Raw genomic sequence first — 26,362 nt, forward strand, 5'->3', positions numbered from 1 at the left:
TGCGTGAAAACATGTTTCAGTCTTTTCTACAAGTCGAGAATGTGGCCCTTTATTCTTTGCATGACATGACCACGATGCTTGTGTTGTAACACACTCAAATTCATATAAATGACTCATACATTGTAAGTGTACATACCATTGATTTGATCTTCAAGATCTCCTTGAATAATTTCCACCCCAATGGGCTCAAACCTAGTAAAAATAATTTATAATATAGCTTTTGCATTTACTTTGCTGCATCACGTAAACAATTGCGTTTCCAGATTATGCATTCACCTATTTACATCCACTTACAACTAGGTATATTTACACCAAGCCAATGTCGTTGTGTGCCCAGACTACTCAACTGTTGGCATCTCGCATGTCCTGCGTGCCAGATGCCTCATTGCACCATTGAGATGCCTTAATGGTGCAATGAGGTTCTGCCTTGGAGTCAGTCTTCCTACCAGACCCGTCTTGTTCACAAGGCCCAGCAAAACCATCTCACTTGCACAGGGATGCGATCGTTTTGTGTGCGACTTGAACACGTCATGAGTTTTCACCATGATATTTCAACTTTTCACATTTTACTTTTGCACTGTGTTTTGCGTGTCGTAAAAATCACATCAGCTACACCAATAAATGATAAGAAAAATCAAAGCATCACAAGGCAAAACACTGGTCAAGTGAATATTTCATTTTGTTTAAAAGAATTCACTCTTTTCATTTGTAAACATGTCAATAATACAGTATTTTTTTCAGCAGCCTTTATTTTGGGGCCCTTTTCTGCCAGTATTAAAGTATGAAAAATAAGAATAGGTTTTACCCTTTCTGGTAATACAACAGGTGTTAAGATGCTCTGGCAAAAAAGGCCCCATGATATAGCTGCTCAGCCCCAGCTATGAATGCTCCGATATGTGCATTGTCTTTGTACTCTTCACCTTTTGCCGTTCTTTGGTCTGACACTCGTGATAATCAAGTCTATTAACCACGCGTACCACCACAAGTACGTGTGGTTATCACAAGAACGTGTAATTAAACGATAAAAGAGAATCAAGCACTCGTAGTATGTGTGGTTAATACAGACTTGATTCCTTTCAAAATATATCTATTTGGTGTTTGAACATCTTAACACCTGTTTTATTGCCAAAAAGGGTAAAACCTATTCTAATTTTTTAATCTTTATTTTGTTCAACATGTACCTCTTCAGCTTTGAGTGTACACGAATTAGGCTACATTGGTTAAAAATACACATACCAGATTGCCATTTATTAGCTCTCCTAATCACATTGAGCACAGAAACTTCTAAAAAACTGTGACAATGGTAGGAGTCACGGGCGACTTATCGTAGGTAAAATATATAATAAACTCCATTGTAAAATCTTATCAACCAGCTTTTCTAATCTTGCTTGTGGTTGAATTCTGCAGGTTGCACAACAGATGACTGGTGGAAACGGTCACGCGAGGCAAAATCCGCATTCTCCTGCGTGAGCTGCGTGGTTGAGAGGCCCATCGGCAGGAGGGATGGAGTCACGACAAACTGCTCCTTCGGTGCTGGTCCTCTCCTGAAATGAGTGGCACAACAACGGGTATTCATCAGCAATGGGCACATGGAACTTTCAGTTTAATTTGACTCGGGGTTTAGGTCACCGATTGGGAGAAGCAGCAAGATATGTGGCTCCATCCCAAACTAATTCACTGTAGAGTTAAATGTTTAAATTTCTATCTAAATATATCACAGTCAAGCATAGCAAACAATTGTTGCGTGTAAAGTGATCGGTTACAATGGTAATTATTTTCGTCAGCTATGTTCTATCCACTGCTAGATGAAGGCCTTCCCACACTATAGCCATTTCACAGTCCCAAGAAGCCACAACCAGTTTCAACAACACCCGAAAACGTGCACTGCATGTGCAAAAGCTCTCAGCCTCATCCATGATGTGACATACAACAGTTCCTGAAGACATTCATTGTGGTTATCTTGTCCTAAGTCACCATTAATACATTGTGCAAATGTGAACAACCAACAGGCAGCAGCTTGACAAAGAGTGAACTCTTCTTGGTTCTTTCGGTAAAGTCACGTAGAAGGAAAATAATAAAATAATAAAAATAAAACATAATAAAATACAATTCTCATGACATTTCGGCCACAACGCAAGAGGACGGCTGCTTGCGTTGTGGCCGAAACGTCGTGAGAATTATATTTTATTATGTTTTATTTTTATTATTTTATTTTATTATTTCCCTTCTATGTGACTTTACCGAAAGAACCAAGAAGATGAATCCCTGCAGTCACGAAAGCTTTAAATCGAAAAAGAGTGAGCTGTAGACCGGTTTCGTCCTCAGGGCTCATTAGGGCTGATCAGTACAGTTTCATCACCAATGCTCAGTCACCAATTCCAAGTGATAGACTTGGCATAAGTGAGAATTTCAGCCTGTACTGCATTGATGAGTCCTAAGAACGACAAAACCAGTCTATACTTTTTCTCTCTCACTGCTGCCTGTTAGTCACATTTGATATTCGTTTTTCCAGCCTGCAGAAACTTTGTTTTTGTTGCGATGGGTTTTCTCAACAGTCACAGGTTTTAATTATTAATGCCACAACTTCTCTCTCTGTCCCACACCATGAGCTGCTCTGATTGTGCCATACATCTGGGGCGGTCAGCCTCTCGAGCATGCTCCTCTGCTTTGGCTGCCATTACATCAACGGTCTCATCCTTCGGCCATCATCCCTTCAGTATATCCTAAATGGGTAGGTACCCGAGTTCACCGAACTATGCAGTTGTAGCACTTATGTGTGAACACTGGTAAACACAATATGTGATTTCAGCATTGTAGGAAGCATTGGTCGGCATGAGTCCAGCTCTGTGCTTTGTCCTGTACAGCAATCCGTCGCCAATCGCGAACTTGCCAACCGCGGAATTCATGTACACATGGTTTATTATCTCTATACAAATGTACCAAATGCTGTTTGCTAATGTTATGCATGCACAGGTAAGCACACGGTTCTCCTCCTGCGTCAACGCGCCACTTGTGGCGTTGCGTCGCAGCTCATCAGCTGTCCGTCTGTCTGTTGTGATTCTCACAGGGTATGGACCGCGTCGCATTGCAACTGCACACTTAGCTTCTGTTTGTTGTGGGCTGAGCCCCTTCCCCTTTCGAACCACCCCATTATCTCATTGTCATCATCATTGTCGTAATTACCGGCATCTACCCTCAATATTAAAAACAAGTATGGAAAGTTAAATTTATGTTTTATTATGTAATTGTGTAATGTACAGTATTTTATTCGGTGTTTAGTGAATAAACAGGTGACTTAGTTAAGCTATGACGATTTTGACCGTGGCTGTGGTTCCCCTAACCCCCTATTTCCCATAGGCCCTGTACATTATCAACCGCAGATTTGCCTACCACGGCCTTATCCAGGAACATAATACCTGTGGTTGGTGAGGGATTGCTGTAATAGTAAGAAAAATAGTAAGAATATACAGTAATTATTGTTAATATGAAGAATAGCACCATAATTATCACGATTTGTGAGCACTAGCGCATAAGCATTTGGCAGCGAGAACGTATGCACAATCCCTAGCAAACATCAATACATAGAAAACAGAAGCACTTACAAGGTCGAGTGAACGTTATTAAGCGCTAGACAAAAATAATTATGGGTAAGCACGCATGCTCCATAGGACTATCAATCACAACCGTTATTAGAATAGTAACGTGATGTATTAATGCATTACCTTACCGCAGCAGAGCCATATAAATGGAATTGTCACACTGCCTTAATTTGCATATAAACGGTCAAGACAAAAAGCGCTGCTAAAAAGGAATACCTGAATAGAAAAGCCTCAGTGCACCTAAACCTTGCTAGACAAATTATGTGATGATGCTGCTGCGTTAACAGTAGTGCACAAGCACAATTAACAAACAAACTTATGCTCATCAACACCACTGCCTTAAAAGAAAAATATACATTTCATCAACAGCGTTTTAGGCAATGGGTCGCAACCAAAATAACAAGAGCCATTTTTTTCGAATTTAGGAACAAAAACACTAAATCAAGAGCCACCAATGCATGTGAATACGAGACAAAGAGTTAAGGGTCATATTCTTGGTTATTTCGCTAAAGTCACGTAGAAGGGAAATAATAACATCATAAAAATTAAACAATACAATTCTCACGACGTTTTAAATAGGCATATTAATAGCTATCAAGTACCAGACACACCCTTCAATAATAGAAAATATGACTAAATAAACTCGTATAAAAAGTAACGTTCGAAAATGTTGCTGGCACAATGCATTGTGGGAAGGTTTGTTCATGTAAGAACAAGGCTTCGCGTTCCTGAGCTAAATGAGCCTGTCAATAAAGGAATTTGACTGCATATCGTGCTAGATAGACAAATACGGCAGTGACGTGTTATTTGAATCAGGCATTGGCGTCATCAGTTTACAACTGATTATATAATCTGATTTCAGGGAGTGTAAAATTCGATTTTTACGTCACATTAGCTGCCCTCGCACTTCTATTCATAGTACTAAAGCAGGTATGGGAGGAGTAAGTAACTGAGAAACGTACTCTTTGGTTTTTTCGGTAAAGTCACGTAGGTAAAGAATTTAAATAAATTAAATCACGACGTTTCGGAGGCAACACAAGCTTCCGTCTTCAGGTGGAACCGTCACAGCAAAATTACTGTGAATTTATTTTAATTTTGTACCTACGTGACTTTACCGAAAAACCAAAGAGTATGAATCCTTGCAGTCACGAAAACTTCAAATCTAGAACTGAGAAACGCTTTAATTGGCCGACAGAATAGAACTTGCATTAAAACATTTATTACATTATATTCTCAATTGCACCAAAAATGTATTGCCACTCTTTTTGGTTGTGCCCTGTTGATAGATAGTTGAGTTTTGGACATTATTTCTGAAATACGATTACATTACAATGAAGGTGAGAGGTGTAAAATAAATGTTTGTCTTTCCCCACTGCTAAAAGTAAAAAGTGACATTGGCCCGAATTGAAACAAAAGTTACATGTATATCAATGAAACATGGAAATTATGTAAGCATTTTTGGAATGGCAGCCAAAGCAGAGGGAGACCACCAAGGAAGTAAGATTTAGAATGAAATCAGCTCATGTACAGAAGATGGTTTGTGGCATTACGGAACCGTAAGCAATGGCAACAACCTGGACCGGCTCTTCATCCAGCAGTGGATATTTTATCACCATTACTTTTTCTCTTCACATTGATACAATTGGTAATTTGAGCATTTATTTACCTGCACATTCTCAGGAACAAGGACTTTATCCAAGTGAAAAAGTTGAAGTCTGTTGCAATACCTGCAAATAAAGAGTGCAATTTTACGGCAAATAAAGTGCAATTTTAAGCAACGATGTACTAGGTTCTGTCATTTTTCTAAACTACACGCATCATACATTTATATCAAGCAAAACAATAAGGGACTGAGTTGATTGATATTGGTGCACAAGCACAAATAAAATAATCCCACCACAATCATAATTATTATCTCTGTCTAATAATGTAAACACAATTAACTGACATTTTTGCCAATAGCTCTTCTGCAGATCAAACAGCAATTTTTTTTAAAAAGTTTATCAAATACAAATCCTCATGACATTCTTTTTATTCTCATTGTGCATACAGTAAGTCCGAGCTTAATGTGAGTTCACAACGCACAATGTGGAACGCGCACCGTTATAATGCGGAACGGGCATCGTTATAACATGGAATACGCCAATTTCTTATGCGGTTTCTGAGCACTCGACGACGAACAAGTGCGGGGATGAGCGGAATGATCCAGTAACGTTATTTGTCCCGCCGTCGTACTGCGTGTGCGTACGTCGCATCCTCCCAAACTTATCGTTCGTTACATTCCGTGTTTTTCGCTCAACGCGGCACTTTTGAGTCATGGATCTGCCGCTTTCAACGAGGGCTATTACTGTATTTGTCTATACCGTATTATTAGGAACATAATATTTGGCCTGCAATCACTTCATTGTTGAGGGGTTCTCTCCAACATCCCTTTGTCGTGGTGCCTCGAGATGTACAGGCGCGGTATAATGTGTGCGACTAATACGACGACGGTGATGATGACTTGAATGGCTCAGGAGTTGTTGCTCTACGCCTCGCTCACCTGGAGGCAACCCTGGGCTCGACTGGCCGATGTAAATGAGCAGCAGCAGCGCCACCACGAGGTTGACGAGCGCATAGATCCACTGGATGACCATCATGACCACGAGACAGACGAGCATCTGGGGGCACACGCACCGCACCGTTTTCACTGAGGCATCACATGTCAGTAAGGACCATGATTATTCGCCCGCCATAGCCAGCGGCGGTTGCCAAGTCCTTAAATTGGAAAGTTACCAAACGAACCTCAAAAAATCGTGAGATGTCGTAAGACAACGTTTTAAAAATGTTTGTAAGGCAAGTTATCCATGATTTAACGGAGTAAACTGACACAGGATGTTTTAATACAAGCCTGAAGTCACTCCTAAATCGGCAGCATGTCCTCGTCCCAGAAAGTTGTTCGATTTGTAAAATTTGATTTGACAATGCTACCGTTAAGGGAAATCCAAAAAGTTGCTGGATAATGACTCCACCATATCCTGTATACTGTTTCTCAAATTGTATTCACTGCATTAATATCAATAAAAATGTACAAGCAAGTGTGTGTGAACAGTAGATACATAATCACATGGATGATTGTCACATTGTCTTCTGTGGTTTACAATCGCCACTTGCAAAGCAGCTTCTAATCAAGCCAACTTGTTACTCCAAATATCCAATATATGTATTTTAAATTAAGGGTGCTGTGTACTATACATATATTGCTAAATATTACAGCTTGGACAATTAGTTCAAGTAAACAATCATTAATTGGCTGATAACAAATTAATATCTAGAGGACTGCAGAGCTTGGGCGATTGTTGGCACCGGCTCACTGCCGACTTGTCTGTGGTTCCTCCTCGCGCCTGAGTCGCTCTCTCTCTCTCTGAGAGTGAATCAATGCTGTGCACGTCAGAAGTTTAAATTATTATTAGTCAGCAAAACATTGTAGTCGACTACTTTTGTGGACGATTACTCAGGCCCTTCTAAACATGGCAGATGCCTCGACGTCCCACCTCCCGTGGGCAGGAAACCCTCTGCAAGTGTGACGCGGCTGATGACGACGATGATAATATCAATACGCCTCGCCCATCACCTCCCGTCCAGCGGCACGTGTGGCGACAGAGATGAATTTTTTTCCCAACTTTTACGTAATCTGATTATTCAAGTAATCCATTCGATAATTGGGAATGTAATAATTTCAATAATCGGATTTCCCTGCTCTTAATAAATGTGAAAACATAAGGGCACCTACGTGTCAATTGCACACTTAAATTTTAGTATGTTTGACAGCAATAAAAAATGACATAAAGGAGTCATTGTTCTCTTCCAGATCATATTCAGGCAAGTTTGATATTTCTGCATGGGAGTTGTTTATATACAACTGTCCGCCCATACAGTGTTCTTTCCATGTGGATGTTTTTGACACAATTATATCGGTATTTTATATTTGAAAGGGCACAGTGGACTGCAACGGCATTTCAGTACATTTGATGCAGAATAAAACATACCCCAAGCAAGGAAACCCAGCGATTGCACATTTTTGCGTAGAATTTGTTTGACATTTGGCTGATTTCTGCCTCCCATGGGTTTCGTGATTCTGCAATATCTGTTAAAAAAACACAGGTGATATTTTTAGTAACGGTGCATAATTATGACTGGGAAAATAAGAATCGCAAGACAAAAGCAAAAAGGATAAACCATGACAGTTTGTAAAATATTGAGCCAGCATATTTGATAATACATTGAGCAAACAAGATATTTCACATTCGTTCATCACCTTTCTTTGAGTCACTTTCTGATGAGCCTCTCTTGAGTTGCCACTTAGGTTTACTTTGTGGTTCCTGCTGGGAAGAATCCGACGAAGAGGCTAGGTCTTGAAGGGGATCTTGGTGGATCGTCTGCTCGTCACTCTCGGCTGAAACGTCATTCATTGGATCAACATATTTTCTCTTCTCGGGATCATTTGTCTTAAACATCTGTCCTTCCAGGTCCAGCATGAAGCTGTCCTGTAACGTCTCCTTGGCCGCCTTACGAGATCGACCTCTTTTGGGCGCCTGCTGCTGACCACTGTTGGCGTCAGCCTTAGAACTGCCAGAGGACTCCTTGGGAAACAAAAGGTCCATGTCCTTGGTGAACTCCTGCAGTGAACCCTGGCCCGCAGCCCTGTTTGCGCCGTTGCCATCGCCGTTGCTGTCGATCAGAGGCTGGTAGCCGCTTGCGTTTGGCTGTCCAGACCTGATGCCACCTGCAACCTGCGGCTTGGGCTGCATCTTTACGCCACCAGAGGCCAGCCTCAGCCTTCGCTCCTGCTGCTCATCGTAGCTCATGGCGAGCGCGAAGTAAGAGTAGTCAATGGTGGCGTAGGTGAGCAGAAAGTTGATGGTGACGATGGGCGCAAGGATGTTGACCTGGCCTACGAATATGAAGGCTGTGGTAATGACGCCCACCACACCAATAGCATAAACAGGTGTCTTGTTTGGGCCATGCTGTGGAGAGGACATATGAAAGATTGTATTGAATAACAGTACTTGGAAATTAAGGACAATTCCACAAAGAGGCATGGAGATATATGTGCTTGGAGCTTAACTGAGAGTAAAAAGAATATGGATTGGAGAAAATATGTAAGTTATAAGCATCATATTGACTGTTCGGACAAGTGGGCTTGGGGAGGACATGTCACTCGAATGGATGATGGCCGGTGGTCAACACGAATGATGGACTGCCAGTCAACGAAGGGAACATGCCTGAGAGGATGTCCACTGCTCATGTGCAGGTGCTAGACATGTTGTTGTATCACAAGATGGTAAGAAATGGCAATAGCTTGGGGGGGGGGGGGGGAGGCTTCATCCAGAAATGGATTGGTCACGGTTGATGATAGCAAATAAAATTTAGTTTTGGGACGCTGCAGGTGTTTTAGCTCAGAGAAACACGTGTTTATTAGGTGAAGTGTCAGACGCACCCCTCGGCCGAGGACTTCGATGATGGGTATAACCCGCTCCTGGGCGATGCACTGCAGGATGCGTGGCGCTCCGTAAAGCCCCGTCATGCAGGAGGCCAGCGAGGAGATATACAGCCCCACCAGGAAGAGGAATCCCACCAGAGACACCTAACACATTGAACCCCAGCGTATAACATACATTATAGTCCACAGAAGCTACTGCGTTATTATTTGGTTAAAAATACCAAATATTCCGATTTGTTGAGGCAGATCATTATACTCCACGTAACATGCTGCAGTGGTGTAATGTTTGGCACACTGGACTTGCAATCCAGAGGTAGCCAGGTTCAATTTTTAAGAACTGCAACTGAAATAATTGGCAAGATTCCTGTCCCACCCCAGCAGTATAAATGGGGACACCACAGTCAATCGGCAGGTCGTGTGTGGTGGGGCAGGGTGTCTATACTCCCATCTCGTCCAAGACATCTGTCCAGTGTGGAAGAGTAAGCATAGTACCCTCTTGACGGGCTCTCTCGAGCCAGCAGTGGCGTGAACAAGAAATGACAGGGCTGCACATCTACCTTTTATATTACACGTTAAATAATGAAAAAACAATAAATACACAAAATGTGTGTGATTAAACCCCCCATGTCATAATATTCGATATAATGAGTTTAGAATGAAGGGTCGCACTTTCTCTGCGATCATGAAGTCAACGCGAAGAGCCTCCCGGGTGCATGTGGCTCCAAGCAGCAGCACAAATACGAGGTAGAGGAACCACCTGGACAGGCAGCGGGAGAGGGCACGCAGGTGTCACACATGGAATTGTTTCAAGCGGAAATATTTATTTCGGCACGAGTCATTACTATTTGAAAAGTAGCTCTGTGGCAGTTAGTTTATATGCCAAGTATTCTTTAATTTAGCACGTAATTTTTTTATGCTTTTAGAGAAATATTGAATAATAGTGGATAGTTTAAATTATTGAAAAGATTGCCAAAATTCATTCCATTTTAAATCAACACAGTTCATATTTTAACAATAACCCTGACTCTAAACTCCAAAATGTTACGTATGCCTGTTGTTTTAACCTCCATTGAAAAAAAAAAGTATAAAAAAGTTAATGTGCTTGCAATGCTTAAATATTTTAAAAGCATTATTTCTGTTCAGGAGACCATAGCAAATACATTCAAATATGTTAATACTGGGCAAGCAAGCCAGTACCACATGTGATGTGTAGACAGACCCACCAGGGGTCGGTCTCATGCCCCTCTCCTCCTGCCCTTGACATGCATTTGGTTTAGTTAATAAAATAAGCAATGTGAGCAACAACAAAGAAACAAGGTGACAACTATGTATGTGTGTGTATGCAGGTTGTATGTATGTGTGTATGTATGTTGAACTTCTTTTGCACCATACATCGCCAACCGTGCTAATTGGAGGTGCGGGTGAAAGACAACAAACTAAACACAAAAAGCAGTTCTAAAGAGATGAGTTTTCAACAATCACTATTCTTCATCACTTCACTTCTTTTGTTAATTAGCCTAAACTATATTTATTTAGTTTATATTATATTATACTTACAATTAATATGCATACTTTAATGTCTGATTAATGAAGCATTGTCTGAGTAGCTGCAACAAACTATAATGCTGGCATTGTTGGCTTTTTTTAGACATCTTGAGTGTTAATAAAAAAAAAAGTCATAAAAATTGCTATGATACGACTCAATGCACGTTGATCTGAAACTACCACGTGCGGCAGTTTAGACTACTCTCGATTGCAATTAACTCACCCTGAACCAATTTTTCCCTTTAATTATTCACTTTTGTTTTCACAGCCATTGGCATGCAAAGTTTTCAGTTTTAAAGGATTAAATTGGGCGGGGGTCACAATACATCCGGACCACCATGTATGAAACAGGAGCCTCGGCGTGTTCCACTAGGGGGCGACACTGCAGGGCACTCCGCGTCCCAAGCATCTCGCACTCACGTGATGCCAATTGCAGCCAGGGACCCCACGGGAATGTTTTTGGATGGCGTCTTGAGGTCTCCACTCATGTTGAAACCGGCCATCACACCTGAGGCACGCAACAGTCAAATTTATTACGTAGAATTTTTTTTACGTAAAAATGTCATTGCCCAGAAAATAGGTTTTTTTTCAGTGTAGACAATAAGTGGATGAAAAAAGTGAATTTGTTTTAGTTTATTTTGTGGCCCTCTGTGGGGCAAACGATACAATGAACACGATCAAAAGTTGCCCGTCAAGTTTCCAATGAAGTTATCGTGGGTTATCTTCAGTAAACTGGGGGAATTAGCTAAGAATTACAGTCCTCTACTGGAGCTATTAAAAGCAATTGATCTATATGAATGTAATAATGTAGTTACCATGCCCTGTGATTAGTAATTGCTCCGATAGAGGAATGTGGCAAGAAAAAATTGCGTGTTCATGCTCCTGCTAATGGAAGGGCCTCGATTCGAGGGAACTCCAGAAAGCCTCTCTAGACCATCCGTCTTGGAAGAGGAGCGAGTACCCAAACTTTACCCTACCGTACAGGACCTGCAGATCGACTAACTGTGGTGTCATTATACTGCTGGATGTACAGAGGCGACGGCAGGTCGACCGGTGACCTCTGTTGAGTGTGCTAAACATTACTCAATAGTAGCCTATACCATAATCAGTCTCTGCATAAGTTTGACACATCTGCTTACCAGTTGCGGTGGGGAAGAAGACCCCAAACACCGTGAAAAAGCTCTCCCCAGGGGTGTAGTCCGGGAAGGTGTTGTTTTTCAACAGTTCTTCGGTGTAGCCCACAAATCCATTCTCTGCACACACGCATGCACAGTGCCACTGAAAATGCCAGCATTTTTGTTGTTCTTGTCATATCTAACTTTCAGAACAGTTACATACAGGAACGCTGAATAGGACAATGCGATCACCATCGTCACAGACCATTCAAATTGTTTGCAGGCCACACTTATGTCTTTGTCAAGGACATGCCGTTTTGTTTAGGGTCACTCTGACTAGTGCCGTTAATTTGGCGACAGTGCTGGCAAACAATGCCCTAATCTTTCAAATAGCGGTATGGGATTTCTTAAAATTCCACGTGCAAAGCGGACTATGTTTTACACAGTTGGACTCCACCAGCATATTGTTTGACACCGGAACAAGCATGCTCGACATCTGGACACAAATACCATAGTTTTTAAACTCTACAAAAGAGCTCATACCATGGTCTAGTTTTCCAAGTCTAACGTTCATCAATTTCAAATAACGTAGACCACTTGCTTCATATGTGCATTGACACGTACTGTATAAAATAAATTGCAAAAAAATGTTGGCATTAAAAGCTATCCTCTGGTTGTTCCCCAGGGCTAGACGTTGAGTACCGAGGCTCTATGCCACGTATCCAATCACCCACGTGTTAACACCCTGTCAACCAGTCCATAAACCTTTCCACATTTGCTCCTGTACACATAGCCATATACTGGAGAAAACCACCACTGGGATGGAAGTGGTGCAAGGGTAAATTTGAGTGTGAATGTGGCTTGAACAGCCAATACAGACGTACATGCCTGACCTTCCCAAGTGTGCTTGCCACCTTTGGCAACAGCTCTCTTTGGCACGAATTCACGTGTAACATAAAAACCGCCGTTCACCACTAAGTGCTGGTGATATCACCACGGCACTTGTGCTATGCGAGGTGCACTTTGAGGCCAGGTGAAGTGATGAAGGCCGGCTGGCAGGAGGTCATGGAACAAACCCAGGTGCCACGAGTTGACTGCGATGATTGGCAGATGCGCCAACTGTGTTCTCCACTGTGCAAAACTCTCTGCGCTTTTGCCGCTGGCCGCTCTGCTCGTTTTTGAGAGCGTCGCTCCTCTGGCCTGCATTGTTGCTGGAGGATAACTGCCTCCAAATCCTCAGCAGCATCCTTCACGAACCTCCTCCACAGAGGCCAATCTTGACACTGCTGGCACCATTCATCGGCAAGTCCAATCAGCTCCACCTCCTTCTGTACCACATCAGTCCATCTCTTTTCTAGACCATGTCACGTGTGTACACACACACATCCACGGTGTAAAGTGATTGGCACGGGACTTGGTACAAGAGATGAAATGGGGAAATCCCTGTCTGCCTTCCGTTCCCTCCCCCCTCCCCCCTCTTCATAACCCTCCAACCTGTGGGCCACGTTACAGTTGCACCGCCTGCACACTCCATAGCTCGGCCACTCGCACGCACCGGGGTCAAGGTGCGTGAAGGAGCCAATGACGAAGTCGAGCATGGACACGGCGAGCAGCGCCAGCAGCACGAGTTGCAGGCGGATGACCCACTTCACCCCGGCCAGGTTGATGCCAAGGAGGCCCAGCACGACCCCGATGGCGATGCCACGCACCGCCCAGATGTTGGATAGCCCGAACGTGTCGGCCACAGACTCGGCGAAGCCCGTCACGTACAGAGCGCCCACTACGCACTGAGCAGCAGCCGCAGTAGAGATGGGAAATTAGATTGTGTCTGCATCTACCGTGCAGCAGTTGCAACTCGCTCCGTTTAAATAACGTCATCCTTATGCACTGCACCACAGCAAGTGTTATGTTATTGATACAATCTTGAAAGTACATACACTGCAAATATGTATTGAGTGTTCAGATCAATTAATTTACCTATACTGTATTTAGAACCAGGTGAGACCTTTTAGACAAAGGTCCCGATTGCAGGGGGTACCTGTACATACAAGCTCGTGGAGTTTGATGGGTTAACAAATGTACATCGGCCAAGGATATGGAGGTCAACCATCGACACATTCTGTGAATTATTATTTTTTTCCTTTTCCAGGCCACTTCGAACGATTCCTCCCCAGCATTTTCCGTCGGCGGCGCGGCGGGTGCGCCCGTCACCTGCCCAAAGACGTAGAGCAGGCCGATGGTGCCGCCAACCTTCCCTCCGAGCACGGTGGAAATCATGAAGTAGATGCCGCCGCTGCCGATCTTGCAGCGCTCGCACACGCCGATGCCCGAGAGCACGGACACCAGGGCCACGAGGATCACGAGGAACACCATGAGCACCCCCAGCAGCACGCCGGCATTTCCCTGGCACGGGCAGTCATGGCGAGCCAAGTACTCTGGCCGTCAATGGGAGTGACGGCTCGCACGGTGACACAGGAAGCAGTCGCGCCAGACGTTTCATGACTGCAGGAATTCGATCGAAACGTCGTGGGTGTTTTTTATTTTAATTTTGATTTTTGTTTTCTATCTCCGTGACTTTACCAAAAGAACCAAGAATTCGTATGCATATTGCCCTCGTTCAAATTATACTATAATGCCAATAGCCGGTGAGAACTGTATGCCAATGTGAGCTGACAGAAAAGCCGGATGGTCTAAACGAGGAAGGGGTATTTGTTAGGATGGAATGTCCATAGAAGTTATTCAGAAAGCGGTGCTTAATTTTGACGAAGTTATCTGGGTGCCGACATGAATGTTATTATTGACTGACTATCACCATCTACGTTTAATACATTAGAAATACAAATACAATGCTGTGGGTCTATATCAGGCTGTGAAATTCGTTTAAAGAGGTAGTAATAGGATTATTTTTGGATAATTGTATTATTTTCCCTGTAATGTAACATGTGGAAGACTGCTGTGGTATTAGGATTTGTATAAAACTGTTAAGCGGTCTTATTTAACATATTAATTTAACATTGTGATCCAGGACACCGTAGCTCATCCTTATTTAAACAACCATTATAAACAAATAAAATGTCTGTACGAACGTTATTTGAAAATACACAAAAGAACAGCACTAACGCCTTTCACTTTGATCTAAGGACATGTGTCTTCAAAAAGTTTTAATTCTATTCAGCGTACTGTGGTTAAAGCAGAGTAATGGATAATTGTCATTATTTGTTTTTGGGGTTTGGACACATATCCGTTACGTGGTTGTTTTGTTTCAGACTACAAGTTACATTTCAGGAGCAGTGGCTCTAGACCTGTAAAACCAGAATGCACGGGTCAAGAAAAAAACCCTGTCGGGTAAGGATAAAATATGCGACACGTGTAGCACAATGTCTGCTCGTGTGACATGATTGCCGTTTCAGCATAAATACCATAATGATCTCACGAGTTTTTAATTTAATTACCAGCAACAATGTTGAATATTAAAAAAATCCCAGTATTTTTTTTTACAGACTGTGGATTAATCTGGAATAGGGCCAGGGCAGCTCCAAGAAATAAACAGGACAGTTGGCTCCATGCCCTCAAGGCCTCACAGCTTTTGCAACGGGTGGACTAATATACTGCACATGTAACCAAACTGAACTAATGACAGAGCTATACAATATGTTTGTACTATGTAGGAGAGCCTTATCTACTTTTGCATTGTTTGGAGAACACCATTTTACAGTGTTATAGGAGATTGCTTGACAATTTTTTGGCATATGATGTAGTGGTTTTTTCATTTTAAACATATATTATTATATATGTATAGCAGCAGCCCTGTTCTTCCCATGCTCTTTAGATGTGAAATCAACATACCCTTCAACCTTCATAAATATTCTAAAGGAATTTGCGTGCGTCCGTCGAGCAAATGTACCTCACCCAAGGGCTACAGCCAATGACCCTTGAGCCGGAACGGATTTGTGCTCGCCTGTGACATGACGCACGTCTGCCACATGGTAATTCATGCTCTGTGTTTCATCTAGCGAGGCTGCTGTAACCACCATACAGCAAAAACACAAAATTACTGCAAAGAGTTTCCTTGATTTACGTACGGGAGACGTGGACGCTTAAAAAACAATAATTGCTTCTATCCCTGGTGGTTTGTTTTGTTGGAGAGATAAATTGGTAATTTCTGTTTGCACGCACAAATGTTCTGGAGCGTTTCGCTCTCCATTTGGGAAATGTCAACTTATTCGGGCCAGTGAAAGGCTCTTTGAGGCTCTAGGTTAGTAAAACCTGCTGCATTTACTCTTTGGGAATGCACTTTGCATGCGTACTTTTCAATGCACACATTGCGTTCATAATGGATAATTTTATCCATATGCTGGTTCTTAGACATTTAACTACTCACCCCCCCCCATTCCCTAGTAATTTATTTATATTCAGGAATCGCTTCTCTTTTTCACAATGCAATTAATGTAGCAGCCTCAAGAGACTGCAGGGATCACGTGAACCCATTGCATACAACATACAAATAAGAAACACATTAATCAGGACAGGCAATACGATGCATGTATCATTTAGTTTAAGGATTCATATTCATTGATCAATTGCTGCATCTTTACAATCATACTGGCTATTTACTATTGAGCTGTTAAAGAAGTGAACATTTAAATATGTTCTTTGCACCTAAAAAATCCTTGATGCAAGTGAATACAACATGATTAAAGGAGAGTCTTGCAGAAAAGCGTTGCACTTTCTGCATTGAGGCTACAGTCGGTTTTGGGGATGTTTTCACCATTCTTAGAAATCATTTACCATTACTATTATATTTCAGAATGTTTGAGGCGAATACAAAATTAAAATTAATTTACAGTATGGTGATTTTATGGAACATTCTTTCTTGGGAACAGGAAAGAGTAGGCTACTAAACTCTTTTAAAAACACAAATGTACTTCTCTAATACGCAGCGATTCCAGGTGGAAAATCCATCCACAACTGTTTTTATACCATTGCTCTGCTTTTATAACCTGAGGTTAACTTTTCTGACACATATTGCTTTAAACCCAGAAAAAAGTCAAAAGGCTCAAGAGGCCCGGTTTTAACGGTCGGTACTCCGAACGTGTGTCCTTCTGCTCCATGGGAGGGTTCTGTCCCCTCTGAGCTCACCTTAGGACACCTACATTACCGTTTGGCAGGTGTTATCGCCCCCCCCCCCTCCCCCCGTCAAACTCCCTGCCAGACACTGTCCCTGGAGCGGGACACGTCTCAAACGTAATTTTGAGTGGAAAACTGTCGATCGTAAAATATGTAAAGGCCTTTTACTGTTGTTACATTCAATGATAGAGTACTGCGATCATACTGCAAGAATAAAAGTTTAACAGATATTTAAAAAGTAGCGCTATTATTTTTTCTTCCTAAACTTCTTTGATTTCACAAGTATTCATACCTAGGTTATTGTACACTACGACAAAAAAATACCTATGTATATGTAATGTCTAGAAATGTTTCACTCTTTACAAAAAAGTTAGGCTTAGCACAGACTCCGAACACGTGCATGGCATGGTCTTTAACAAAAGGTATGCACTGTGAGGCCTGGAGCGCCCATCTCAACCTCTCGTGTAGGTCACTCGGTGAGCCGGACATGAAAATAAAATTGGTATAGGCAAATTCCGTAGAATTTGCAAATGCAGGTGCACATCATTAGACCAGGTGGGTAACAAGTGCATTTCTTGAATTACACGGGTTAAATATTTTAAGTGACATAGAATTACTTAATCCACCTGATTACGTGGAACTGAGTGTCATCAAGCTGCCAATAACCACTCTGCAAACACTGACCATTAATAGCATAGCATATCATCTTAATGTCATGCTTGTTTGGCCTCTATGCACACTTACATATGTACATGTGCAATACAGTACTGTACTTAAGTCTGGGGGAATTTTTGTTTAATTAGATGGACCAGAAATCTGATAAACGTTAGGTTTATATGGATGAGTAAGAGACTGCACAGAAGATCAAACTTCCTCTAAGGTTCTGTCTAGACCAACACAGGAAATGCACTGTTTGCCTAACCAGATCTGACGATTGAGCACCAATTAAAAAAAAGTTTCGGCCAATTCCGCTAATAGCCCCACCGACTTGGAGCCTCCCTGGTCCCAGCCCAGCCTACCACCAGCCAGCCTGTGCGCAGGAAGATCACAACCCCGAAGATGTTGATCATGCAGGAGGTGAAGACACCGTCCCACATGCCGAAGAGCACGGGCTCCCGCACGAAGAACTGGCTCCTCCACCAGGGGGTCCGGCTACCCGCAGCGCTCTGCACCAGCACAGGGGCGGTGGAAAGGAGCTGCGAGGTTAGACAGGGGCACGTTTCCTGGGGCTAGTTAGATGAGGAGAGGTTTCATCGGCTGACTTGGGATTTTGTGGTCTGCATGGGACGTTGAAGAGCATTGTGCAGAGGTGTACACAGCATTTTCATCACCCCCCCCGCCCCAGCAAGCATGCAAGGTTTAAAACAAATAAATTATGAAACTGGATCTACGATTCAGCCAAACACTAACAAGAGAGCAGCAAAATGCACTACTACTAAGGGATGTGCTACATTGCACACTATGGTGAACAGCCTCAGAGCAAAAAAAAAAGCATTTCATTGCAAATCTAAGATAAGATAACAAAACAGATAAGCAGACAATAGGGGTATCCGTTATATGTTTGTCTTAGCACAAGATAAGATAAATTATATTTAGGAAGCCACTGGCAACGCACATTGCATGCCTAAATAATGAACACTCAGCCATAGCCTGAACTCGGCAGTGACAACTGCCAAGGCCCCTTCCTGAGCCATCCGTGTAGCATTCAGTTGTCATTGCAGTTTGGTACCACAAAAGCAAATCGTGCTGTAGTGTCACAATATCAACATCGTCGCCAATGGATAATGATGTTCATTGCCAGTTTGGCTGGGTAGCCATTGAAGAGAGTATCTTAGCTCAATGGGCTTCAGAAAAAATAAACCGACTGACTGAATAAAATGTGTCAAATTTTCGGGGAAAAAGTAGATGCTTCCAATGCCATAAGTACTGTAACTCGCACATTTCTTTTGTTTTATATGATGTTTTGGCTGGGTGGCTGTAGGAGTGTCAGGAGAGGGAGAAACGTGGCTTGAGTTGGGTCAAGGACTCATGCCCATATGGTTACTACCTCTTCAATTTTCAACATAAAGATCGACAAATTGCACCATTTGGAACGCTCTTCCTCTGGATATTAGGAAGCCACTGATATTAAAAACGGATTTCTTTAGAACTGCTTTTTGTGTTAGTTCGTTGTCCTTCCCCCGCACCATTGATTAGCAAGGTTGGCTATGTATGGTGCGAAAGAAGTTCAACATACATACATGAAGAGGAATCAAAGTGTTTATATGTCAGCATGTGTTGATAAATGAAATGTGATCTGAAATGAAAAAAATATGTTTAATGCAGCCACTAAGAGGTGACATGATTAAATGTAATAAATTTATCTTTCTGCCAGGCTCAGTATCAATATAACACAACCTTACATATGAAAATTACAATGAGTCATATTCACATGTTTTCATTTGGAGCCACTCCCACAAAGCAGATGCAAAGTTGTAACGGCCAGCGCAGTCAATTATACCATTAACATAAAACATTTTTTTTACAAACTTTCGTCACTGCTAAATGAAAGATTTTCCATGCCGTGGCAGTCATGGAGGTTGTTTGATCAAACTTCACCACATTGGTCAGTCCGGCTTGGCAAAAAGGGGGTCCCAGATATCACTGTTGTTAGCCATTGGCTGGAACCAAACTCAAGTGACCAATGAACTCCGGTGGCCAGGTTTGCCCAACTAACCACAGCACCACCACTCGCCGTGTATCCCATTATCTACACTTACAATCAGTGATCTCTGGTGATTCTCCTCCAAAGTGTGGGGATAATAGAAAAAGTTATAATTTATGAAATCATGATAAATGTTACCCATCAGTGCCTTTTCTACATCAAAGTCCATTTAACATTTTGCCCATGGGTGTGCGGATGCCTGGCAGAAAAGTAAATATATTCACAGTTAAGCTGAGCAGATTCTGAGAGGTTTTGAAGTGTAGATTAGTCACAGTAATATCAGTTTCTCTAAAAGCTGCAGCCAGACATCTCCTTACCACCACGTAGCCCGTCCTGAGAAACAAAACAACCCCAAGGATGTTGACGAGGCAGGATGTGAACACTCCCGTCCACGTGCCAAAGAGGGAAGGCTTCCTCGCAAGTAACTTGGCTTTCCACCACGCACCCCAAGCCCAAGCCTGTTGCAATGTGTTAAGTTATCGAGATCACCGATCGCTGACAGTACAGAGCAGAACAGCACAGCAAGTAAGCAGAATCTTAAATAAATCAAAAGGGGCGAATGTCACAATCGTACAGAGCATTTTAGTGTGTGCGGGCATCCGTCTCCAAGAAACGATGACGCGTGGCTATTACGTACTACTGCTCGCGTGCGTAACAACAGATTCACGGCACAGGCGACAGTGCGTGGGAAAGGAATCGCTTGCCTGAGTCTCTTCGTGGAAGAGGTCCTGCACCGTCCCATTCTCCTTGGTGGAGCCATAGCTGTCCGTGGCCTCGGCCTTTTCGTCGGCGTCGTCTGCAGCCATTGCCTTCGCCGTGGCGGCTGCGAGCAGGGCTGTCCTGTCACCCTGGTCTTCCCCAGACATGGCGACCTGAGGACGTGATGACCCTTGTGCCCGTGCGTTTATGCGCCGCCTCTGGAGTCGGGATGAACTCGGCCGATCATTCGCCGGTTTCTAAGGGTATGGGCTTCCATGGATACCTACAGAAAATAAAAAAAACAATTATATCTTGTTTATTAAATACAGCAAATGTATTATCATCAATGGGCAATCCGCTACTGGTTGAAGGTTTCCTCAATTTGTTGCAATCCTTCCTGGTCTCATAAAGAAACAATCCATTTAGCTCCTGCACACACGCTCATGTCATTGCTCCATCTCCACATGGTCATATTTTATGTTTAAATGGTAATTTATGCTTCTTGACTGTATTATTAACAACTTTCTTGTACAATGTACCACAAATTGTCATATACAATCATTTAAAGTCCAGAATTAATCCATATTTTAACACTGGCAACCATAAAAAGGAAATCGATACGCCTGAATATTTTGAACAGAAGATATATTCGATTCACGAAACATTGGGCTCCAATTATTTGTCAAACATTTGTTATGGTAATGTCAGCAGAACCAATTATGAGTATAAAATTATTCACATTTCAATTTTACATAGAATTGATATGTGATTTTGATCAAGGCTGTGGATATGTCAATCTAAGTATAAAATAATTGATTACCAACCGTGCTCTTGCCTGAAATGTTTTTTAAAAGAGTTTCTACCATCAATAGACAGAATCGTTGGAATATTGCCACGAAACATTAAAAGGATGACAAAAGCTCAATCACTATATACACAGCGGTGTCTATACCACCTCGCTTGGTTTTCGTTAATTTATAATTTACTTATTTATCCAGGAAAGCCACACTGAGTCGTATGGCTCTTTTTTAACGAGGGTCCTGCCACATTGGGTTTTTATTTCAAGATATTTCAGCTAATTAATGAGGAGTTTATACATATGGGAGGAAGCCGGAGCACCCGGAGTAAACCCACGCACACTCGTACAGATGGAAACAGATGGTGAATCAAATCTTGACTTGAAGCTTTCGTGACTGCAGGAATTCATTTTCTTTGAGTCTTTCGGTAAAGGCACGTAGATAGGTTGAAAGAAAATGACAAAAAGATAACAAAAAACTACGACGTTTCGATCACAACACAATCGTCTACTTGCTGTACTGCCTTGTCCTGGCGAGCCAGGGTACGGCACCTCAACGCCTACGGGAAGGGAGTTTCACAGCATTGTGCGATCCACCAATCCTTGCCTCCAAAGTGCTGATTATAGGCGTGCATATCCACTACAGCCCTAGTTTTAACAAATGTCCTAATGCAGAATATGGAAATTGTACAAATACTATACAGTATAGCAAAAAGTGGAATTTTCCAAAGTGTCTCCAAGCCCCAATAAAACACAGTTTTCATTTCAGCAAAATATTACCCAAATTGTTTCCTGTTTAAACATGAAAACAAAACAAGAAAATTGTCCTTGATATTCTATCATCAGTGACCATGAAGACCCTAAAAGCATTTCAACTAAGAGATAAAAATCCTCTTCCAAGCATAGAGCTTAAGAAGCGTCATTAGAATACACATCTGTTTGGAAATGAACCATAAAGCAAACACAATAAGTGAGCACAAATTTTTTCAGAACAAACCCAGTACACTCTGTACAATAATAAAACCCATTACAGTATTCAAATGCGCTTGTGAAGTAGTGGCGCAGTGGTTCCTGCACTGCACAACGAACTCCCCTGGACCAAAATTCGATTTCTGGCCACAGTGGTGAATGATATCTGAACCACTTCAACCTGCACTGACCAGCACGGTGAAGTATGGTCAAACAACTCCCATGACCAACACAGCATGGGGGAGGCCTTCATCCAGAAGTCCGCTGACAAACATTTTAAATTTAAAATGTTCATTATTAATGTCCATTACAAGGTTTTAAGTTCAATCTCAACATTTTATAATAGAATTACAGTGCTGTTCTACCCATACTAAAGTAGCAACTATTAACCACCATCCAGTATTGAACAATTGCACTGCATGGTCACCCGTTTGTGACTTATGGTGACAACCTAACATTTAACACCGTACCGCTGACAGGCAGTCCCTCGTGTAAAAAAATAAAGGTACACAAAATGAGCTCTTACCAAAATTGAGATGATGTTTCATTTTCGTGTGATGAGATCTTGAACCACTAGTGTCACGAACGGCCCATAAAAATAAATAAATACGAAAGGACAAAAATTCAGCTTGGGCAAGATAATGTCAGCGAAATGTTTAAAAGGGAACAGTCAGCTATTTTTTAACATGACTCCCGTCATGCATAGTCGCATTGCCGCACGATGAATCCATGGAACAGCCCCTGGGCCACTGCTGAGGCTTTGAAAACTCCGTCCACGACCTGGTCAAATGACGTTGAGATGTGGTTTGTTTCCAGGCAACTACATAGCCTGCGAAAGGGAGGGAGGGAGAAAGCCAATTCAGAACTCAATCACGGGCACAAGTGTCTCAGTCCGGCCACCCAATGCCACCCCACTCTACCCCCCAACCCCACAACACTTTCATGTAATCATCAAAGTGTTTAACATTTGCATTCTAGGTAGAACATTGGCTCGTCGAGAATAGTATTGTTATGGCAAACGAGTCGTGAAACAGAGTGACACAGCTCTCACTCAAGACAAGGGGGTGGTGCGTGTGACGATGACGACGTTGATGAATACGTCTGTATGCAGTGTATTTGTATTGCACTGAACAGGATGTTGATCTGCTGCTCCAGGCTAAGTGCCCTGGTTAAGGGGCTGACGACAGTGATGGGGGCCGACACCCACTGGAGTGAGACACAGCCCACACCTCCTGGGAGAATGTACAAATGCTACAATTGACCACACCAAACTGCATTTTCCACGAAACAGATTGACTTGCGCCACACACAGCACTGCATGTAGCAGTGTATTTTACAGTACAGTACGGTATGATGAAAATGCCACCTTTGAAACAAATGTTCACCAACAAATACTTCCATCATTAGCCTATCCACTGCTAGATGAAGGCCCCCACACGCCATCGATATCTCTCACGTTCCTGCAAGGCCACACTCCATCTCACTCTTCAACATGAACTGATTTCATCGCTCCATCTCCACAGTTGTCGAACTCCCGGACGCCTTCGTTCCTGAACTCATTTGGCTTTCATTGTTACTCATCTAGTCCAACGATCATCGTCACTGCCCAGGCCCGCCTACTTTCCTTAACAGTCACTGTGATGTCTCAATGCCCCCACGCGCCCCGATCAACCTGTTCATTTACAACACTCATCTACATGCATGGAAGAGTTATGGACGACACCAATATATAAGAAGAAACACAACATTTTGAATGGCAATGATGTTTGTAAAGTATCCAATAGGTTTGCGAAACAAATGGAGGTGCTTGTCGAGGCAACACAACTTGTGTTGAGTCAGGTCCAATTAATTCTAATTAAAGGTGGACTGGGGGCAAAATTATGAACGAAAGAGTTAGCAATAGCAGGTAGGAGTGCTTTTTGAAAGAAAAAAAAGCTCGATCATACTACTGAAAATACAGATGAGTTTCACTCAGTAAATATTACTTGGATCAGATACATGTACAGGAGGCAGATGGTTATGTCGCAGGGCTATTGAGGGATGTTGATGACATGGTGAGACCCTCATCCAACACTGGATAGAGCACCCTAACCCCATACATTATATCTCTGTACATTAGAATATCATATGATCCTATAGACTATTGTATGGGTATATTGATGTATGGAACAGCTGTGGTCATTATCCTTCTGCAGTATTCATACGATTGTCATGTATTTATGCACAATGCTTTTTGTCCCATGGAGAGTCTTGCATTGAAATGTTTGGCCATTTTCACGAGGGTTTAGCATATGGAAGGAAACCGGAGTACCCAGAGAACACCTACTCACGTGCAAGGGAGCAACACTCGAAAAGCCGTATGAGGTACAGGTTGAAGAATCTGTTCGTGTACTTTTGAGCACCTCGGAGCACAAGCCTATAACACCTGGTATTCACAGGCAGGCTCCCATCAGTCGACTAACCAGGCTACAACACGCTTAGCTTCCGAGATCTGACGAGCTCGGAATTCTTCTGGAGATAATGAAAACAATTGTTACACTGATAAGGCAGTACTCATTAGATATGTGTGGGTTTGGTGAGCAATTGTAATCCTTACAGTACTGTGCATTACAGTACAGTATCCACATATGCCACTAACATATGTTGAACAGCTAGCTACTCGAGTACTGAAATGTACCAACTTAAAAAAGAGCAGATGTCTTTGGAAAAGTCTAAGATAACCATTAACAACCGTTGCCTTTGCAACGTGAATTATAAAACACGACAACGGCAGCTAGCATGTTGTTAGGACACAGCGTTCATATCGTTCGATTGTATGCTGGGAAGACGGGCATGTGGCCGACACGTGTTTATTTAATTGATCATTTTACATATCTACACACACATAGCCGACTACGTATAACTTAGCACACGTTGACCGTTGCTAAATAAGTCGTTCATTACGACACGGGGTGGCCAATTTAAAAGAGAGGTATCCTGTTTCGTTTCGGGCCGTTCCGATAACGCCGTGCGGGTGAGAAATGTCAAACGCGACGCTTGCCTGCTGCTTTACAGACGCGACGCAATGTTCCACGTCACCCGCAAGAGTTGAGTGCTAAACCCTTCAAGCCGGGTCACACACACACACACACCGGGCTCGTTCAGCCCAGGTAGGTGTAAGCACATCCTCAAAACAGCAGCCATGCCGCCTGGGCAGGTGAAACCCCTTCACCGCTCATCTCGCCCACAACGCTTTAATTTGCGTGTGATACGACGAGGTGTTACTAGGGATGTCAAATTCACTCACCTGTCGGCTGGGGATCCCCACTGACTCTCACCACCTGTAACTGCACCTGTGCCTGGCCAACTTCCTGAGCGCGTCAGGTGTGGGTTGGGCTGTGACGGACTGGGTGGGCTGGTTTTACGTGATCTGGGCAGTGATTAGGTTAAGGTGGAATTGACGTGAGTGCTTTGACATGGGCTGGGCTGTTTAAAAAAAGTGTACGCTTGCTTACCCAGGAAAGCCTTACTCTGTATCTCAACTGTTTTTCAAGACCCTGCCAAGTTATTGCCGTAGGGGGCGTAGTCGCTGTCTAATCCCAAATGAATAATTTAAATCTAATTTGGTAACATTGGGATGTTTGACAAATACTAGTTCCATTGCATGATTTTTTTTTCCTGCGATTAGCTTACGGTGGAATGGGTCGGCTAATTTGACATGGGATGGGTTGCCACGGGCTCGGTCGGCTGGTTTGATATGGGTTGGGCTGTTTATGTAACGATGGGCTGCTTTGACATGAACTGGACAGTATAGTTAAGGTGAAATTATTTGGTTAGGTAGGCCGGTTTTACGTGGGCTGTGCTCTAATGGGATAGTTGGGCTGGTTTGACGTGGGTTGGGCTGTGTTGAAGTTGAGTTGGGATGTGATGGGCTACGTGGGCTGTTTCAGGCATTGCCATTCTATGATGAATTGTGATGTAAAGAGTTGTAGATGGACAATATGACATGGGATAAGTTGTGCCGGGCTATAATGAGGCTGCATTTGGATGAGCTATAATAATGTGCTGGATTCTAATAAAGTGAGTTAGATATCCTGCACATGTTAGGCTAGGATGTGTTGGGCTGTAATGACATTGGGGTGGTCTTGTATAGACTGGACTGATGACGTTTAGGTGAGATAGGCAATGATTGGCTTTGAAGTGAGATTGGCTGATAATCTCAGGCAATCGGGGAATGACCTCTGTGCACGCCGCTATGTACACTTCGCTTTCACTCTGAAAATATCTGCGCGTGTGTTTGTGCGGCCAAAGACACTAATGGATCGAACTGAAAAAAATATGCATAAA

At 42.8% G+C, this 26,362-nt stretch overlaps 1 protein-coding gene across 3 annotated transcripts; it reads right to left on the reverse strand.

Moving 5' to 3' along the window:
• Positions 1–549: 549 nt before the first annotated feature.
• Positions 550–25,425, reverse strand: SLC12A8 (solute carrier family 12 member 8). 3 transcript variants are annotated; one of them, XM_061557178.1, is made up of 15 exons: positions 25,323–25,425; positions 22,563–22,865; positions 20,277–20,554; positions 17,888–18,034; positions 13,953–14,144; positions 13,297–13,528; positions 11,766–11,879; positions 11,047–11,134; positions 9,751–9,838; positions 9,079–9,225; positions 7,897–8,605; positions 7,628–7,725; positions 6,142–6,259; positions 5,266–5,326; positions 550–1,544 (listed from the first exon to the last, which is right to left on the reverse strand). In XM_061557178.1, exons 3-15 carry the CDS (start codon positions 20,436–20,438, stop codon positions 1,379–1,381), a joined length of 2,322 nt encoding a protein of 773 aa, XP_061413162.1. In that variant the 5' UTR covers positions 20,439–20,554; positions 22,563–22,865; positions 25,323–25,425; the 3' UTR covers positions 550–1,378. The 3 variants fall into 3 exon arrangements, with proteins under 3 accessions (XP_061413162.1, XP_061413164.1, XP_061413163.1); XM_061557180.1 differs by lacking the exon at positions 17,888–18,034 and adding an exon at positions 19,890–20,030; XM_061557179.1 differs by lacking the exon at positions 25,323–25,425 and adding an exon at positions 24,367–24,488.
• Positions 25,426–26,362: the final 937 nt, after the last annotated feature.

The sequence above is a fragment of the Lethenteron reissneri genome, chromosome 23 (assembly GCF_015708825.2).
Source record: "Lethenteron reissneri isolate LAM-NWPU_2019-01 chromosome 23, ASM1570882v1, whole genome shotgun sequence".
NCBI lineage: Eukaryota > Metazoa > Chordata > Hyperoartia > Petromyzontiformes > Petromyzontidae > Lethenteron > Lethenteron reissneri.